This window comes from Montipora capricornis, chromosome 3 (genome assembly GCF_036669925.1).
Source record: "Montipora capricornis isolate CH-2021 chromosome 3, ASM3666992v2, whole genome shotgun sequence".
Classification (NCBI taxonomy): Eukaryota; Metazoa; Cnidaria; class Anthozoa; order Scleractinia; family Acroporidae; genus Montipora; species Montipora capricornis.
In genome coordinates this window covers 67,629,604-67,644,603 of record NC_090885.1, presented here as the reverse complement: position 1 = coordinate 67,644,603, position 15,000 = coordinate 67,629,604, and the positions used below count along the sequence as shown (strand labels likewise).

General features: G+C 39.2%; 2 protein-coding genes across 6 annotated transcripts in view; both read right to left on the bottom strand.

Moving 5' to 3' along the window:
• Nucleotides 1–1,697: 1,697 nt before the first annotated feature.
• The window catches only part of LOC138041581 (C-type lectin APL-like), a 52,928-nt gene continuing 39,625 nt past the window's right edge, over nt 1,698–15,000 (bottom strand). For 2 of the 5 annotated variants that reach the window (XM_068887326.1, XM_068887325.1), the window contains exons 3-4: nt 4,819–5,202; nt 1,698–2,897 (exon numbers count right to left, since the gene is read on the bottom strand). In XM_068887326.1, coding sequence (XP_068743427.1) covers nt 2,641–2,897; nt 4,819–5,202 — 641 coding nt within the window. In that variant the 3' untranslated portion in view covers nt 1,698–2,640. The other 3 variants (XM_068887323.1, XM_068887324.1, XM_068887322.1) reach the window with 3 other exon arrangements.
• Nucleotides 12,326–14,276, bottom strand: LOC138041580 (adrenocorticotropic hormone receptor-like). Its single transcript, XM_068887321.1, has one exon. It carries the CDS (start codon nt 14,171–14,173, stop codon nt 13,016–13,018), a length of 1,158 nt encoding a protein of 385 aa, XP_068743422.1. The 5' UTR covers nt 14,174–14,276; the 3' UTR covers nt 12,326–13,015.

Here is a 15,000-nt window from a genome sequence, read left to right as displayed (position 1 = left end):
ATCTGCCGTGATATTTAAGTAATAGGCTAGAGGAGCTAACCGGCTTTATATAATTTATCATCAGAGAAAACAATATTGGACCTAGTACCATCCCCTAGTACCATTGGACCTAGCCATTGGACCTAGTACCAGTCCCTGGGGGACTCCCCTGGTTATATCTAGATACTCAGTAATGATGTTGTCTACAACAACCCGATGCATTCTATTTCTAAAGAAACTGGTCAGCCAGTTTATAATATATGGATTGATATCAACACCCCTAAGCTTACCAACAAAAATTCTGTGTGACACAGAATCAAACGCCTACCTAAAGTCAAATGAGAAGATCCGCACAAAGTCCGCATTTCCATCAAGCCACTTTATCCAGTTATGCTGGGACTTCAGTAATGCCATGATGGAGTTATGTCCCTTTCCATAGACAAACTGGTCTAAATCAATGTGGTTAGGGCACACAGTAGATAGTTCGTTCTTGTTTACTAGCCGTTCAAACAGACGCATGATTATATTTGTCAGAGAATTTGGCCTTAGCTGGTTACTGGAACTAGGTAGCTGTTCCGTAGGAGCTGATCTAATATTCGCTTCCATCCATGACAATGGAACTGTATGTTGCAGAAGGGAGGCATTAAATACATCGGTTATAGGTGGGCCAGGTGGTACCCAAAGTAAGGAAAGAGCCAGTAGGGGAGATCATCAGGGCCCGAGGCAGTCCTTTTAATATTAATTAGAGCTCGTGTGGCCTCATGCACAGCTCATACCCTCTGAAACATCTCATGGGTGGTGGGGGGGGGGGGGGGAGTAGTCGGGATCTGTGTTTATCTCGCCAAAGTATTCATTGATACTAGTAGGATCAATAATAGAACTTATTGACTGAAAAACTGACTTTCTCCCAGTGATAGAGTTAATGGTAGAAACCATGGTCTTGTCCGTAATTTTGCTTGTTCGATTTCATGTTTAACAGCCTGAAGTTGGTTCTCCCTAATCAGCTTATTAATTTTCTCCTCGGCCCGGTTGTTCAAAAGCCGATTAACGCTAATCCCATATTAAAAATTAACCAAGGAGTTTACTTCTCTACTCCCAAATGCTGTTCAACGCTGATATTCGGCAAAACTTTACATCAGAAGAATTAGTCTTGAAAAACAAAAATAAGCAAAATAAACTTTCACCAAAAAGTTAAAACTTGAAACAAAAGTTACGCTAATCCTGGATTAAGTTGGCCTAAACAAAAAGGGAGTTTAAAACTTTTCTGTGATTGATGTTTCAATATGATATTTTTTCAAAATGAAATATTATCGTTAATTCGTAAATTGCTTGGAATTTACTATTATCGTTTATTTTAGGACACTGTCTCCCAGGACTTGTGGCAGGAGAGAAAATAAGGAAATAAAAATTATATCCGTGGATTGAATTTGAACCAGGAGCTTTTGCTTTAAAGGAACGTTAACGGCATCTTTCCGCTTTACCACTGAAGATCAAGACACCGCACTCTGAAAAAAAAAAGGAGAATATCGCTGCTGAAGAATTATTAGGCCTAAGCTACGTAGATTAATACTTTAGGCCTAAGCTTCGATTTCAAATAGTTTATCTTTGTCGTGAAGTTTGGAAACCGATCTTTTGCAGTGTTTAATATTGTTTATTGCCGAGTGATAATACAGCATTATCAAGTAGTGTTTAAAATATTGTCCCTGAGCAACTAGCAGTGTGGTGGTCAAGTGGTTAGGTGACGGTTTAATCAACATTGCCAGGTTCGAGTCCTATGTCATACACTTGGGTTATCTTTTAGAAAATATATGACGATTTCCCATAATCCATGTCAAGCTTTCTTAAATTCAGCGTTACTTCAAGGTAGAGAATGGGTTGGATGTATATACGCTTATGACGTCATGTATACATACACTTACCACTTCCTCTGTACACGAGTTCATATTGATTACAGTAATTCGGACTGCGATAATTAACAGGAACTATCAAAGAGGTTATTTCTCAGGATTGCGTAAAAAACTTTCCAGTTTCACCATGGAACGGCAGTAAAAACAGATATAAAAATGATTTTGTTAGGTTATTACTCTCAGATTGAAAAATGTACATTTCCACCACAAGTCTTTTAATGCATGCCACCTATCGGACACGAATACATTCCTCGCTAATGTCAAAGATGTTCGGTTTTCTTGGCATCAGAATGCCCTCCCCTTTTTTCTATCATGAAAAGTGAAAAACTGGAGAAATGATATTGTGACGGGGGACAGGCGACTTAAGTTTCTGGGGAAGGGTACTGCTATTTTTTCCAGGTAATTTCTGGCTTTCTTATTTGACATTAACAGAAACTACCGCTCCTCTGGAGTCAGGTAAAAGCCGGGAGGGGCCAGCAGTGAGAGCTCTACGACAGGACGTGAGAGGCAGGAGAGTGCTAGAAACTCAGAATATGGGAGCGGAAGAGGAGAAATATGGGAAAGACAGGAGGCCATCCGTACATGAATCCCTCTCTGACCTCTCCTCGCTTTCACTCCATTTCCCCGTTTCGTGCTTTAAATAAAGATCTTGTAATTAAAGAACCACGTTGTCTGTGCTCTACGTTTGTTGCAAATGTTTTTCTGGTGGTACTTTGCACGAGAAACGTTCATTTTCTGCGGACATCCATAAACTCTACATTAGTAACTCGAAGTAATCATAAGCTTCGTTGTCAGTGAGATCACCAGGAAATCCGGCTTCTCGGGAACCGTTCAATTCGCATAATGCTGTAGATTGTGTATCAAGCAGACTCATGTTCACAGAGGAACAGTTGCCATGACGAGAACACAGAAATAAGCACTCCAGGTCACTTAGTACGGTCACGGCAGTAATCACGTGATGGATAAGCTGCTTCCTTGGAATCTTCTTAAAATATTGGCCTTGCAGTTCAGCTGTTGGGGAAAAAAAGGTTTACGCTTATAATTAAGCTTTATAAGGAGATTTTTCCTGAGGTCAGTGTTTGCACTTTGTCTTATTAACTAACAGGTCTTCTTCCTTTTAAATGCATCGTGCTATAAACAAATGGGCGTCAAAAGTACAAAGAAAGGAACTTCACCGATATTTTCCCAGTGCTCATGCTAGTTCAATACCATCTATTTATTATATGGCAAAACCAGTCTTAGACAAATCCGAGCGCTCTGATTGGTTAGTTCTCGGTCGGGATTTTGCAGTACGGACCGTTTCCATGGAAACATCCAAGCCGGCAAATTAAAAATTTGAAACCAAAACTGCGAAAAAACATGTGAATTTTGTCACTGAGTTCTTCACGGCGAAACTACCAGAAAAAGCTAAAAAGATTGAAATTTCTGCCGAGATTTCAAAAGATGATATGGATGAAGAAGAAGACGAACATTTTATTATCCTGAAGATCTGCAAACTTTGATAGAGAAATTGAAACAGATATCACCGACAGCCAGGAGGCCATATGCATAGACGGTTTTTTATCAAGCAACAGAAAAGTGCAAACACAAACGAGAAGACGGCAACTGATATGAACACTCTTCTCCGCTACATGGAAGCTGATGGTCTGTATGACAAATGAGAAAATTGAAAACTTACTTGCGTCCGAGCTTGACCACCTTTTGTCAAAGAAACAATGCCAAATAATAAACAACTTACTAACCTCACTTGTTCGAGCCATACTGGGGAATATTGGCCCTCGCGCTCGGTTAGTAAGCGGTTAATATGTTAACAATGAAAAACTTCTAATCAAAAACTTCACCCAATTGAAAGATATTTCCGTTAAATCGCTCAGCCTTTATCAGTTTGAATGGAAGTGTGTGGTTACATAGTAGTCACTTGACCGAAGAGTGGTCATGTGACCAAAGCGCAAATGCATTTCCTGGATTATCCATTGCATGGGAAATGATTGGCCAGTACAAATGAGGCAAAACTGTGACCAAAGATGACGCTCGTGATCATTACGTGATTGTGTTATACACCTTACCACAGCTTAAGCTCCGTGCAAAGGGACCCAACATCTCCCAACATTGTTCGGAGTTGTTGGTTCAGTAGCTGCCGGATTGTATTGAAAGTGGTGTGCAAACGAATGCAGCAACTCCCAACACAACAGTGTAAGGACGTGCAGTGCATTATCTGAAGGATACGACCCATAACACTTTGGAAACTTACAAATTCATGGTTATCTCCATGGAGGACAATCATATGTAATGCGCGTGCGTGGCCCCTAAAAATGTTGGAAGAAATGTGCGAAAACTGCAGTTCAAAGATCACGAAACAAAAAAGATGTTGGGAGTTTTTGGCTCAATAGTTTGACCAAACTTCGTGCAACAACTTCCAACAACATGTAGCAGGGTGTGCAAACAAGCGCAACACCGACCAGTTGGCTCAATCGAGAGTGCACTGGCCTTCCGTGCGGGAGGTCACGGGTTCGTGGTGCTTTAGGCACACGCTGATTCGATTGGCCCTTGAAAATCTCTCTTCGTTGATCGCTTCCAGCCTTTCAGCTGTCTCCCCTTTAATCGTACTCAGTATGTTCCTCCTTCATTTTATTAAAATTTTTAAATTTCATGATACACACGCAAGCAACGAATGACTTGTCATAAGATGAGAAAATTTCACAGCAAAGTTATTCAAGGTACTAAGAATCGCACGATTTGTGTAAAAAGAATTGTTTTGCCGCAGAGAGGCGTGAGTTTCTGGGACTCAACTAAACGTGAAACCCGAAAATTTTCTTATTTTAAGTACTCGAGAGGGTCTGAGTACAATCTCACGGCTCTTGTATTCTAAACTCCGCCGCGTTTTGGGAACAGAGTACTGCAATATCAATTAAAGTAAATTTTCGTAAGTTACCTTTCTCACAGATAAATGGCAGCTCTCTTGAACACAGGTTGTCGTTCCACATTCCGTGAAACTCGCCGTAGTCTGTCATTTCTCCACAATCTTCATTTTCATTTATAACAGGCGTCCTTATCCAGTTATCAAAATTGACGTTTTCTCCGTTCGTCCAGCGGAAAACTCCCAAGTTTTTATCTTTCACCAGACCAATCCAAACGCTTTTCTTAAGAGCCATGTGTCCATATACAAATTGGTTTTCGGCAGCTGAATTTAAGCTGGCCAGATCTGCTTGATTTTCCTGGCAAAACGTCAGTGAGTCATTCCAGGACTTCTTAGTGCTGTAAGCTCCATAACACGATCCATTCCAGTTAAGCCAGTTATGCGGACAATTCGAAGAACCTGTCAAATGAAATCAGTGAGACAGCGAGATACGTTTTAGCCGGCCCCATGAACGACTCGGGCCACCTAGGGAAAAATTCGGGTGCTCCGAAGAGGAGTCGAACTTCATATGAACTTATGATTATAACTGAGTTCGAATGTTCTACGATTTAGCAAGAGAAGCCGGACTCCATAGAACTAAGCCATTTCACTGGATATGCGAGCATCGATTATGAACAACGTCCAGATTGTGATACTTCGTCTCAATAGCGATTTCCTCTCTTTGTCAATTGATAATTATCCAAGAAAAGCCCTTGGCTTTTAACCAGCACTTTCTAATGATTGTATCATTTCGGTGTAAAGTCAAAGTTTAAAAAGAGATCTCGAAAGTCGCTGACGACCAAATGTCAGTATTTTCGGTTTATTTAATGAGGGCAAACCACCATTTTCAGGGGCACCCAACGTCAATTTTCGGAAAATATCTGTTCGGAAGACAATTTGAGATCTAGAATTTTCGGAACATTTGTTGTAAAATTTCTTGCTTGCCTGCCTGTCCTAGGATTTTCGAATATCTAAAAAATGGTATAATTGCCCATTTTTAACGGATTTTTACCCTAAAAAGGTCACCTAGAATTTTCGGGAGCCTTCTTTCTGGCTGAAATTTTCGAAAAGGTAAGTTCTGATCCCTATAATTTTCGGATCACTAGACTTTCAGCTAGGGAATCCGAACAGATGAAACATTTTTAGGTGATAAAAATATGGCTATATCTACCGTTTAAAGACTAAAATACGTTTAACAATGCTATGTTTAAGTGGTTTTGAACTATATTCTCGTTGGGTGCCCCTTCATTTTGGCAGCCCAAAGCATTATACATCACAAGAGATGATCCTTCCTAAAACTTGGAAGTTCCCTCAAACAGTGTCTCGTATAGTTTTTTTTTTGGTTTATTGCCGATTCAATCTTCACTGTTGTCTTCTCTGAGAAAGTCGATTTTGATTATTTAGTTGTGATTGCCTGGATTGTGACACTTCCTAAATGTGGTCAAGACGACCCCTGACTAAATAGAAATGACAAAAGCTACTTGATTTCCGTCTCAAACAAGACGGAGTTGATTTTTCAGTATGAGTATAATTTCCATAATGCGCTTATGTCAAACACAGGATTGACAATTTTCTTCAATTCCTCTGAGTTTTCTTTTAAAGTGTTTGTATTGCAATGCACCAATTTTTAAATCTTGTGCTCATTTTATTTAATTTCCGAACTCGTATTTCTTCTTAAAAGGGGTCTTTGAAGCAAACAGAATTTTTTTTTCGCCGGTTTAGCATTTTTTCCCTCTTTTGGGGGAACGTCTTCATTGTATTTCGCATATGACAACAACCTTACTCATTTGAGCCAATTCTATTCGGTTTCCAAACTAGAATCCACCCTGATTATTCGTTCCCAGTGGGCTAACTCCCGTATTAAAAACAAAGGTTTAGATCGTATAAGAGTTACCCTCCGCTTCGATTTTTAAATGTTGATACGATTTGTGTTGTCCTTTTAAAGTAAATTTTTCGTAAATTCATTACAATTAGACGAGAAAGTTCTCACCTTGAGCGTAGACCAAGAGGAGGACTTCATTTGTCACATACAGCTGTTTATACGATGTGAAAACAAAATCGAAATTTCGCTTGTACATTAATCTCTCTACCTGAAGAATTAAAACAGCATTAAATTCTTACCGTTAAAATGCAAGGTGCGAACATTGTCCGAACTTTTTTTTATCGTTTTTTATCTGTTCAATTGCGTCAGTGAATATTTCCTTCCCCTGTCAAAAACAAGGCCACTTAAAAATATTCATAGCTCATTCGTAGCTGGTAACAACCCTTAAAAAATCGTTTGGGCTTACGTTTATGTTTATTCAGTCTGAACCTATCACATTAGATTGACAAACTGCATTCAAAAAGTCCTTTTTTTAAAATAATTAAAATGTGGCAGTAGTTTTCTCGTTCTTTTTAATTGTTAGATTAATTCGTTTTGAAACGGAAGAGACGTGATGCACACAAAGCACAGCCGTTTTTACGAGGAAAAGATTTGGTAATTTTGAGAACACGCGCTTCAGTTGTTCCTTCTTAGTTCCCAGACAGTGTTTGAGTTTTTAAAACAACCCGCCCACCAACAACCGGAAAGTCCACATTCTCCTCCCCAGAGCCTGGTATTGATCGATCCTGGCCTGACTAGGGATTCTTTTCAGTAAGCACATACTTTTATAATACACTCGACAAATTCACGTAGTTATGACTAAACAAGAGTTACATCGTTAACTGCTGTGTCACAGTGCGGCCCCACGCGACAAGAGCTGCAAAATCAAGTTCAAACAAAAATGAACGAAAGTCGTCTTGCAATTTTCCACGAAAATGGCGAGCAACATCTAAAAAAAACCAAAGAAAAGAGGGAAAAACTCTGAGCCCCCTACTAAAACCTCACGATGGACGTTTTTCAAACCGGGGGAAAAAACGGATTGGGTTTTGGGTCAGCCGTCAGGAAGCAATATGGCGGCTATCTTCTTTCTGTGATAAATTATCAAGATTTCTCATATTTATGTATATGTTTCGTGTTTTGTTTCGTTATGTGTGCTTTTGCTTTCCATTATGACAACTAATATCCTTACTATGGACACGCTACGAACTATTCTCGATGAAAAACTCGCTCCTTTGAAGGCGGAGATCGCTGAGCTGACGTTGTTCATTGATAATGCAAGAAAGAAGTACGACGAAGTTTTAAAAAAGTTAAGTGAGCAAGAGGCAGTAAACAAGACAATTGCTAAGGAGAATGAATTCCTAAAATCAACAGTTAAAGCACTAGATTCACAAGTGAGATAATTACAATCTACCTGTAATGATATGGAGCAATACTCACGACGTGAATGTGTGAAGATTCAAGGGATTCCTGTCTCCGAACAAGAAGACACCAACAAGATCGTTATGAAAATGGGCGAACTAATGGGTATTGAAATAAAAAAAGATGATATATCGGTCTCCCACCGACTTCCTACAAGCCACAAGTACAAAGGGAAAAAAACTGTACCTGCTATCATAGTCAAATTCGTTCGACGTGATGCGAAAGACAGATTTTATAAGGGTCGAAAGCTTCTCAGGGACTGTACTACTTGTGATCTTGGTTTTCCATCTGAAAGCCGTATTTTCATTAACGAGAGCTTGTCAGAAGGAAATAAAGAACTTTTCAACACGTCTGTAAAGACCAAGTAGGAACTCAAGTTCTTATACATTTGGACTTCAAATGGCAAAATCTATCAGAGGAAAACCCAGGATAGTCCTGTCATACCTATCAACAACAAGGATGATTTGAAGAAGCTATATCCAAGATGAGTAAAATAACTGTGATTTTATAATGTAATGGCATCCTGTTTACATTGCCTGTGTGGGGAAAATATAATGAAACAGGAGCCCATCACCCGGAGCCTCCATCCAGACTATGTCCTTGAGTCAACCTTTGCCCGTATCTTTTTATTTTTAGAATATTTTGTGAGACGAACGCGATCACTGGTGCGTGACTGCTTGTGACGTAATACAATAACTTTGTTCTGATTGGACGGCATAATGCATTCGCGGGAATTCGAACGTCTAAAAATAAAAAGATACGGGCAAAGGTTGTCTCCAAGGGTTTATATGGGAGATTGAGGCTCCCGGTGATGGGCTCCTTATATAATGAAATTTATGCACATAGTTTTTATAGACTCAAATTTAACATGGAAACCACAGGTCGAGTATATTTCAAAAAAGATGAAGAGAAGTCTTGGAATATTATCTAAAATTCGCTATTATGTAGACATCACTATCTTAATTAGCTTATATTATGCTCTGATATACCCTTTTTTAATCTATGGAATAATTGCCTGGGGCAACACCTATCCAACTACTTTACAACCTCTCTTTGTTTTACAAAAAAAAAATGCTTTGCGCTACATGACATTCTCAAAATTCGATGAGCACTCAAGTCCTTTGTTTAAAAAATTAAATATTATTAAACTACATGACCTGGTCTCCTATCATATTGCATTTTTTATGTATAGATTTAAAAATAGATTATTACCTCTTGTTTTTGATACCTTTTTTTCTGAAGTGAGTGAGGTTCATCAATATAATACAAGATCTGCAGCGAAACAATCATATTATACCTTTCCAGAGTTAGAACGAACTATTGTAAATTTAATATAAGATTTCTAGCGCCTATGATTTGGAATTCAATTAAAAAAGAGATTAAAACTGCCTCTCTTTCAAAATTTAAATTAAGTGTTAAGGAACATTATCTTAAATTACATTGATGATACTCTTCGTAAATAGGTTCATTTTAAAATATTACGAAAATGTTTAAAAATTACTTATACTTTCTAGCTGTATTTTCAAGATATACCTCTTACTAACCGAGTTCGAGGTCCGTACTGTAAGTTACGGACCGAGTTTTTCCCCGTTGATTTATGGCCCAAGCGCGAAGCGCGCGGGCCATAAATCAAGGGGAAAAAACGAGGATCCGTAACTTACTGTACGGACCGAGAAAACGAGGTTAGTAAGATATTTACTATATCTCTGAGGTTAACCGGCACGCGGGCAAGGAAACTAGTCAAAGTGAAGCGGCAGGTTCAACTGCCACAAAGAATGCCGTGCCAAAATCCCAAAAAACTAAATCTTCTTGGCTGTTAACTTTGAAATAGTTGCTTGCAAGATTCAAACAGTTTTCAGTACACGTTTATGCAACAGAAATGACATGTAAAACTCGCTAGATGATGTTTTGTCGAAATTTTAAAATTAGCGGGCTGTACAGCGGGCCGTACTGTAGAATACGGCCCGCTAATTTAGCCAATTACAGCGCGCGTACTATCTGACAGATATAATAATACGTTATACACTGTAGTTGTCACGTTTATGTGCATGTTAGTGTTTGTGTGTACGATAGTTAGTGTATATGTACTCTCCGTATTGTACCTCCGCTGTTAACATTTAATTTAATTTAACTGATCCAGCGCCCTGACATTTTTAACTTTATAGTTATTTCAGGGTGCTGGTACCCTTTGAGTTATCATATTAAAATTTAATTGTTTTTGTAACCTAATTTATTTAAATCTCTCGGGTACAATAAATATTATTATTCATTCAAAATATTTCCCCGTTTCTGATTGGTTAAAACCACACACATAATTCACTATAACCAGCTGCTGTTCACCAAATTTGGAAAGAAACTTCGTCATATTGAATCAATGACGTCAAAAGTGCAGCCCGCTGCAAATTATTGAACGGTTGACCGAAAAAAGCTGGGGACGAGATTGTGTTATTTTGTTGAGCAGAAAAATGGCTGCGAGTAGGTTTACAAGTTTGAGCGAAGAAAATATTTTGAATGAATGATAAAGCAATTATTGAATTCGGCTTTCGTAGAATATGAAGAATTCTGCAGATCTCGGAGGATGTTATCCACCTCGGCCTTCGGCCTTGGTGGATAACACCCTCCTCGACCTGCAGAATTCTTCATATCCTACTCAGCCTCATTCAATAATTGCTAATTATTCATGTTGTTGTTGTTGTTGTTGGAGATAGCTTTGTTGATTGTGATTGTGCTGAAATAATGGCCTATCGCGGCCACCTACCGAGTGGCTGAGTTAATTTCGTTTGTTTTAAGTGACTAGAAGCGACTTTATTCAGAAACTAGGAGATCATAGCCATTTACAACTTCGCTAAGCGAGCGAGGAAATTGCTTTCTCTTTCTTTTCTCCGTAGCCTCTAAGCTAAGTAACTTAGTCCCCGTCAACACGTATCCGGATATTTTGTAATCCGCAACTTTTCGTTACGGATTCGCCTTCATTCCACACGTATCCGGTGAATCCGGCATGCAAATCCACAACTCCAGAGTGGAAAGTTTTGAATCCGCACAGAATTTGGAATCGCGTGGACGGCAAATCTCGTACCCATTACGAGATTGTGTGGACGGTCGAATTCGGAAACTTTCAAATCCCATCAAGTCTCTCCCTCAATTGAAGGATTATTCTTACTTGTTATCCCTTCCAAGTGAAGTATTATCGTTCATTTTGGACACTGAAAGCTTGATAGGGATCATGGGAAATGAACATATTTCTTTTAACAGCCAAACCCTCGTGTCTGGACTCGCAGCACTCGAACCTGGGAACCCCCTTCACTTAACCACTAGACTACCACATCACTAACTGCGAGGATGTCATTTTTAATTAATGTCAATAACTTTTTTCTTGCCAAAAGTGCCGATGTAAACGTGTATTAACACCCGCTAAGAAGCAAGCTTACAAAGTTAAACTGAAATGTCGGTTACCAAACTTCAAGAGAAAGCTAACCATTTTAAAATAAAGCTTCAGACTTAACCATTATTTAGCAATGATTTTATATACATACTAATTAGTTTTGGTAAATAATCGGCACATTTTCTAGTCAGTTGATCTTGAGTGGTTAAGTGGATAAAGACAGTTCCTTCAAAGTGGGTGCTCCGGGTTCAAAAATCCTGTCCAGGGGCTACTTTTACTTTTTCTTTTCTTTTTATTTGCTACCACAAGTCCTGGGACAGAGTGATCAAAATGGAGGATAATACTTCATTTGAGGAAGAGATCATGTTGTTCAAATCCGCTGACATTACAAACTCAGATCCAGTCTTACCGCGTAATTATTCAACATGACCGCTGAACGAAATCCTATCGCTTGTATTGTCGCAAACTCACTGACGCCTTATGGCGCATGCTTTGTTGACAATAGTAACCGAGGAGTCCTGGATACTAGAACAAATCTGGAACGTGTGAACGGGCAAACAATTCTATTTAAATCCGGATATGTGTGGACGTGAAAACATTTGAATCCGCAAAGAAAAAGTCGCGGATTAAAAAATATCCGGATACGTATGGACAGGGCCTTAGAGCGCATGTGCCGGGGGCATACACGCCTTTCGAAAAACAACAGTTGTACTTCGGATCGAAAATCGAAAAAATAAAGGGTCTAAAGAATTTGTGTCGAGAAGAAGGATTTCTAAAAATTCAATTAATTTCGATAAATATGCCCAACGACGCAAACGTTGGAGGAACCGAAATGCGTACGGAAGTTTAAAAAACGTTCGCGGCGGGGAGGCCACCATACACAAGGGATCTACAAGACTCCATTATATGTTAACTATACTGTGAGATAATAAACATATTCTCATTTACAACTTGATGAAATCAACTCTATCTCGCTGCTCCAAGCGAAAGCGGATTTTTCTGCGTTAATTTATTACAAGCCCAGATGCCCTGTAACTGGAGACAAAATGTTAATTTTTCAATTTGTCTAGTCCAATTTAAAACTCCTTCAGTTTTGATTAAATAATCCATTCTTCGCTCAAAATATCTTTCGGAATACGTTCTTTTTCAATAGAATTAATTCTAGCATTTCGTCGAGTTCACAAACTCAGGTGCTTTGTCATTGTTGACGAAATGTTAATTATTCTTTTTTTTTTATCTCCTTTTAATTTAATTCAGCAATATACTTTACTCAAAACTTCTGACGGAATTACTTGTAATTCCTCCTCGGTAGAAACAACTACACGTTTTGTCCAATTTGTAAGTTCAACCAAGGTCTTTAAGTTTAGCCTACGAGAACCTAGGCAAACTCCGCAGCTCCTAATGAATCGATAATGAAACAAATTTTCTCTTGATTTAGTGTCATCAAGATCGACGTCCCCTTCACTTTTTTTTTCTATTTTTCGACAAACGCGGTTAACATCACCCGTGGCACTCATCTGGGGATTTGAATCAATACATTAATTGTTTGTAGTCCTGAAGTCAGAAGGTACTCATCTTAAGCCGTTTTCAGTGTTTGAGCACCGTAACATACTCAAAACAGCTTTTCGTATTTCAACGACTCGCCAAAGGTAAACCAAAGGATTTAAAGATGAGTTTATGAAGACCACAGTTCCCGCGAGTTGAAGCGCTATGTATTTCGAGATACTATAACCTGTTAACTGTACAAAAATTCCTAGACAGGTGTAAGGAAAATAAAATAGGAACAAGAAAAAGCAAACGTAGAAGGTGTTGACAGCAGATTTTGTTGAACGAACGAAAAGCCGTTGCGAAGTGGTCTTTCGCTGAGTTGCGACCTCTGACTGCGCCTGTATTTGAGCCTGATGGCGCCTGACAATTCGAAAGATCATGAAGTACATCAGAACTATGATGGAGAACGAGACCAAGAAGGACGACACTGCAGTAACGTAGTACGCTTTACGGTTAAGCGTCCACATAAAGCCGAGAAAACCTGCTAGAAATAATCCAAACCCCATAAAAACCATGACTTTTTTGTTGGTGACTATAGCGTTGTATCGCATGTGAAGGTGGAAGACGAGATACCTGTCTATGCTGATGATGGTTGCCGTCGTAAAAGACGCTGTCGATAAAATCACCGAGAGGACGTCAAAAGACGATTGCAGGGCCGGTGGGCTTTGTTCGTTTGACACGTAGCCGATAAGGCGAATTGCGACCTGCATCGGTTGAATGAATGAGCCGACGGAGAAATCGGTTAATGCCAGACCGAAGAGTAAGGTGTTGGATGGCGAATGGAGCGATTGACTCTTCCATATTGCCAAAAGCACGACGCCATTTCCAATAACAGCTGCAAACGAAGTACATGCATTCATGATACAATTAGCAACAGCGAAACTTCGCAGCTTCGCGAGGTCACCATTACTAATAGATATATTAGTATTGAAAGGGGACAATGGATAATTGAAACTTTCCATTACACGTGAACTGCTCGAAAGTGAAGTGCACTCGTCTACGTAACGTGATCCTTTGTAAGGCCGATCCCAACCGATTAATGGAAAAGCTGCGTCAATATGAACCATTAGAGACGACAACAGTTTATGTAAATTGTTTGTCTTGTCTTCACCTGTTATTTGACATTGGATGAGCAGGTCGAACTTTTCTCTACAAAGTCTCCCGACCACATGAGCTGACATGGTGAACACAGAGACGGCCGAGAGTTAGCTTTAGAAGCTGCTGTTTTAAGCATATGTTCAACTTCAGAAAAGTTTTAAGCATATATTCAACTTCAGGAAAGTTTTCTCCCTGGGTGGGATAGAATCCGAAATTTTTGAATTTTTATTCACTTCAATGTTTAAATTGGTTGCCGAAAAGAGAATAAATATACACTTTTCCACTTTTTTCACTGAAGGAGCAAAAAACGTCTTTAGAAAATGTCACGTAAAAAGATTTTATTGAAACCTTAAAATCCTTTCCAGGCTATCATGGATAGCACTTGTGGCCTTGAGCCATACGGATAAATTGAATGAATTATTTTATCTATACGACGTATGTTTCCTCGCATGCGTCCTTTTCCTCTTTTGTCATGCAAAAAAGTTTTACATGAAAAAAAAAACGGCTGAACCCCCTATTAACTACTATTTCTTTTCGGCATTTATCTTTTTTGCCAGAGAAAAACAAAATTCATGATGACAAACACTTGTTTTATGACACTTTTATCCCACGAGCGATAAACATTTACAATAACAAAATTGACAGCTTTTCTTGCTTGTTTTGACACAAGAGCAAACAACAGCATCCCACAACAAACGCGGAATTGTGCTAAAGTAATAAAACCGGTTTTCCTGCCCATGTTTGAAAATGCTTCATTTATTGCCTCTTAAAGGCAGGTGCTAATGTGAGACTTCGGGGGATACCGAGCGCGAGGGCCGTACTGGGGAATATTGGCTCGAGGTAGTGGCAGTACGGACCTCGCGCAGCGAGGTCCGTACAAAAACGACCGAGGGCCAATATTCCCCAGTAC